The sequence below is a fragment of the Pseudoliparis swirei genome, unplaced genomic scaffold (assembly GCF_029220125.1).
Source record: "Pseudoliparis swirei isolate HS2019 ecotype Mariana Trench unplaced genomic scaffold, NWPU_hadal_v1 hadal_132, whole genome shotgun sequence".
Lineage (NCBI taxonomy): Eukaryota > Metazoa > Chordata > Actinopteri > Perciformes > Liparidae > Pseudoliparis > Pseudoliparis swirei.
In genome coordinates this window covers 2,971-7,810 of record NW_026613368.1, presented here as the reverse complement: position 1 = coordinate 7,810, position 4,840 = coordinate 2,971, and the positions used below count along the sequence as shown (strand labels likewise).

The 4,840-nt window shown below is 44.2% G+C and overlaps 1 protein-coding gene across 1 annotated transcript; it reads left to right on the top strand.

Annotated features, from left to right (window-relative positions):
- Positions 1 to 2,788: 2,788 nt before the first annotated feature.
- On the top strand, positions 2,789 to 4,824 carry LOC130191524 (eukaryotic translation initiation factor 6; the record flags this gene model as incomplete). The annotated part of the gene is made up of 6 exons (XM_056411147.1): positions 2,789 to 2,881; positions 2,965 to 3,106; positions 3,488 to 3,573; positions 3,638 to 3,813; positions 3,884 to 4,060; positions 4,627 to 4,824. Coding segments are annotated over exons 2-6 (744 nt in total), but the record flags the coding sequence as incomplete, so codon positions are not given.
- Positions 4,825 to 4,840: the final 16 nt, after the last annotated feature.

Below are 4,840 nucleotides of genomic sequence, written 5' to 3'. Positions count from 1 at the left end.
CTTTACAGATGTTTTAAAGTTTACATGTTTAACTTTACAGATGTAGTAAAGTTTACATGTGTAGTTTATCTTGACAGGAACATGGCAGTTGGTTGATCAGTTATTAAAGTTATGAGCCAGTTACAGTATTTATTGATTTGTATTCTGGCGTGGCGCTCTTGGTTTCCCATGATCCTCTTGTAGAGGTCAGAGGTCAGCTGTGTGTGTTTTGTGTGTGAAGCTCAATAAAAACAGGTTTTGAGGAGGTTGTCGTTCTGTTGTAACGCCGCGTGCCGCCTGCAGGAGGCGCTGACGGATGTTTAGCGTCAAGGGGAAAACTTCTACTTTTCAAGTACTTCTACTTCAACACTAGTACTTCTACAACTGAATACTGCAAAGTTAATGTGAGAGGACGTGTTTTACTCTGTTTCGGTTAATGGAGGACAGATGCCCCCCCTCTCTCTCTCCCCCCACACACCCAGCAGACTGATAATCCAACAGCTATTTTTACCATCTCTCGCTCTCTCTCTCTCTCTCTCTCTCTCTTCTCCCCCCCCCGCCCCTTCTCTGTGTCACCCGGCTGAGTTTTCTCTCCACAGTGTCGGCGGGGAAACGTCCCGATCTCCATGAACGTGCCTCAGGTACTGTGTTTACTTTATTCATTTAAGTATAAATATCTCAAACTCTAAAGACCCGTCAGCTCTTTGTTGTTTTTGGTGAAACAATAAACACAAACATTTACATTTAAACTCTTGAATATTAAACTAGAAGCTGAGTTGTGGTTCAGAGATATGTAGGATTCTTTTATTTTGAAGGAGTCGTAAACATCAGCGTCATCAAGATTATTTATTACAACGTGTTTCTGCTTCTCACCATAAAGGGTTTTAATTAGTGCTGTGAAAAATAACGCGTTAACTCAGTTAATTCACGATACATGCAACAAGTGTAGTTTATTTGCTAGGTTGGAGGCAGGTCTAAGTGGGTTAGATGCACGGCTCCGCGCTATCGAAGCTCAGACAGCTATGCNAGAGAGAGAGAAAGAGAGAGAGAGAGGAAGAGAGGAGAGAGAGAGGAGGGAGAGAGAGGGAGAGAGAGAGAGAGAGAGACAGAGAGAGAGAAAGAGAGAGAGAGAAAGAGAGAGAGGGAGAGAGAGGAGAGAGAGAGAAAGAGAGGAGAGAGAGAGAGAGGGAGAGACAGAGAGAGAGGGAGAGACAGAGAGAGAGCGGAAGAGAGGAGAGAGTAGATCAGTTTGCGGTGTTTCCAGGCAGAGAATCCCGGAACCACGTGTGGGCGGGGCTGATCTCCAAAGACCGTCTTTGGCGGAAAAGAGGGACCACTCCGCGCTTTGTAACGAGACAAAATACTGGAGGAGGGGGAGGAATATATACCACCGTACCATCAGAGTGAAGTCTCTGCTTCATGTGTTAGAGCTGCATTCTCTCTCCTGACCACCAGGGGGCGACTCCTCTGGTTGTATAGAAGTCTATGCTTCATGTGTTAAAGCTGCATTCTCTCTCCTGACCACCAGGGGGCGACTCCTCTGGTTGTATAGAAGTCTATGCGTTGTGTGTTAAAGCTGCATTCTCTCTCCTGACCTACTAATGTTGTCGAGCTTACATCGTGTTTTATCTGTGGGCATTCCGGCTGTTTCTATTATTCTGAGACAATAACACAACAGGTGTGAGGATGACTAATTTGTCTGATGTTACTATTTTTAAGGTAGTTTAAAGTTGCTTTACAACTTGTTTTATTATCTTAGAGAATAGAAATGCAGATGTTGAATGCGAGTGGACTAAAATCCGGGCGGAGTGAGACCTCCGTCCTCCTCGCTCTTTGTCTCCTCCTGCGCTCCGGTGACGTCACAAAGGTGGCGACAAACAAGGACGTCACGCTGGATCGGCCGTCGTGATTGGCTCGCTCTCGGTTGCCATGCAGGTTTTCCCGGAGGAGGGAAGAGGTGCCGGAGACTTCTCTTCTTTTAATTACCCCTTTCACATTATTGATTTGTATATATATGGCTCACGCACGTGCACGTAGACACGCGCGGGAACACGCACGCACTCACGCTGAGCATCTGGGGCTAAAACGTCAGTTGATAGAATTAAGCTATAAAAACTATAACAATAAATCACAAATGATGCACATTAGAGTTTCAACAGATAACTTGTGTCTAATAATCAATAACTGAGGATGTGGACGTTTTAGGTTTTATATATATTACAGATATATATCTTTATATATGTATATGTTTTAGATATAATACATATATATATCTCTTTATATCTTTATATATGTATACGTTTTATATATAATACATATATATATATATCTTTATATATGTATACATTTTATGTATAAGGTATACATATATATATATATATTTATATATATATAGGTATATATATATACCTATATATATGTGTGTGTATGTATAGGTATATATGTATATATATACATACATTGTATAAACATTTTATAAAAATATATATAATTTGTATACATTTTTATAATTTGTATATATGTATGTATATATATGTATATATATATACCTATATAGATATACATATATCTATATAGGTATATAGATATATGTACATCAACATCATAAAACTGGACACAGTTTAGCATTACAATCAAAATAATAATAATGTATAAATATATACATATATATAATTGGGATAAATAAACTTTAATAATATAAAAGCACAACCAGAAGAAACGTGTTTCAAATGTCTTTGTACAGGTTTATTTATTTTTCTTCTATTCAGTCCAGTGATCTGGCACTGACGTAAAAGCCGTAAACTCCCACTGCGTGCTACGTCATCACGTCCACGCCGGAAGCGGAAGTGAACACGTGTGAAGGAAGGGATCCACCACGCACGCGCCACGGACTGTGCTCAAGGTAAATGTGTTTTTAAGTAACGGAGCGGTGTACTAGCACAACACGTGAGTACTAATACATCACGTGTTGTCCCGGGATCCCAGAGACCTTCCTCCTCCTCCTCCTCCTCTTCGTCGCGATGGCCGTCAGAGCTTCGTTTGAGAAGAACAACGAGATCGGCTGCTTCGCCAAGCTCACCAACACGTACTGCCTGGTGGCGGTGGGCGGCTCGGAGAACTTCTACAGGTCGGGACACGACGAGGAAGATGAAGATGAAGATGTGTTCATATGCGGCTGTGACGTCAGAGGGATCTGCTCCGTGATTTAAATGATGACAAAGTCTTTAAACTCTGAACATAAAGTTCCCTCTGGTACCAAATGTTAACATTAGTGACGCATTATTGTTTAGAGTTAACTGTGTGTGTCTGTCTGTGTGTCTCTGTGTTTGTGTGTGTGTCTGTCTGTGTGTCTCTGTGTGTGTCTGTGTGTGTGCGTGTGTCTCTGTGTGTGTGTGTGTGTGTCTCTGTGTGTCAATGTCTCTGTGTGTGTGTCTCTGTGTGTCTCTGTGTGTCTGTGTGTGTCTCTGTGTGTGTGTGTGTGTGTGTGTCTCTGTGTGTGTGTGTGCAGTGTGTTTGAAGGTGAGCTGTCAGAAACCATCCCAGTGGTTCACGCCTCCATCGCTGGATGTCGCATCATCGGTAGGATGTGTGTAGGTGAGTCACACACACACACACACACACAGAGTCCCTCAGAGTCCTCCCCCCCCCCCCCCCCCAGGTAACCGCCATGGGCTCCTGGTGCCCAACAACACGACTGACCAGGAGCTGCAGCACCTGAAGAACTGCCTGCCGGGCGCCGTGCGGCTGCAGCGGGTGGAGGAGCGGCTGTCGGCGCTCGGCAACGTCGTCGCCTGCAACGACTACGTGGCGCTGGTCCACCCCGACCTGGACCGGGTAGGCGCCGGACCCCCGCGCCGCAGAGCTGCCGCGGCCCCCCTGGTCTGACCTCCTGCTCCTCCTCCAGGAGACGGAGGAGATCCTGGCCGACACCCTGAAGGTGGAGGTGTTCCGGCAGACGGTGGCGGAGCAGGTCCTCGTGGGCTCCTACTGCGCCTTCAGCAACCAGGGCGGCCTGGTGCACCCCAAGACCTCCATCGAGGACCAGGACGAGCTGTCCTCGCTGCTGCAGGTCCCCCTGGTGGTGAGCGGCGGCATTACTCATGAGCGCGTCAACAACAACAACCAACGTGGCTGCGTGTAGACGTGGAAAGGGAAACAAGCACTTCATGTTTATTACACTTTTATATGTTTAGTACGACATATTAAATATATTTTATATATATATTTTATAGAAATGTATACATATTTATTTTATAAATATATATATATTTTATAAAATTAGATATTTGTATTTTAGAAATATATAAAATATTTATTTATATATATGTTTAGTTTAATGCAAAGACGTTTTCTTTCTTGTGCATATAAACTGATTTTTATGAATAAATACATAGTTATAGAAAGAAAATAAAAGCTAAAGATAAGGTCGTGTATTAATTATAATATATTCATTCTTGGGAACAAATAGTAAGAACAATACAAAGTACAGATAGTGATAAGTATTAAGTGCATAATGAGTAAATATTAATTGTCGTAAGAAGGAATGTAAATAACAACATTCGATGCGTTGCTCTTGACGTGGAGAGTAACGCGTCTCAGGAAGTGGCGTCCTGTGTGAGTTTCACAATAAAGCTCACTTCCTGCCAGGCCGGCACGGTGAACCGGGGCAGCGACGTCATCGCCGGCGGCATGGTGGTGAACGACTGGTGTGCGTTCTGCGGCCTCGACACCACGAGCACCGAGCTGTCCGTCATCGAGAGCGTCTTCAGGCTGAGCGACGCCACGCAGCCCGCCGCCATCGCCACGAGCATGAGGGACTCGCTGATCGACAGGTACACACACAGAGAGACACACACAGAGA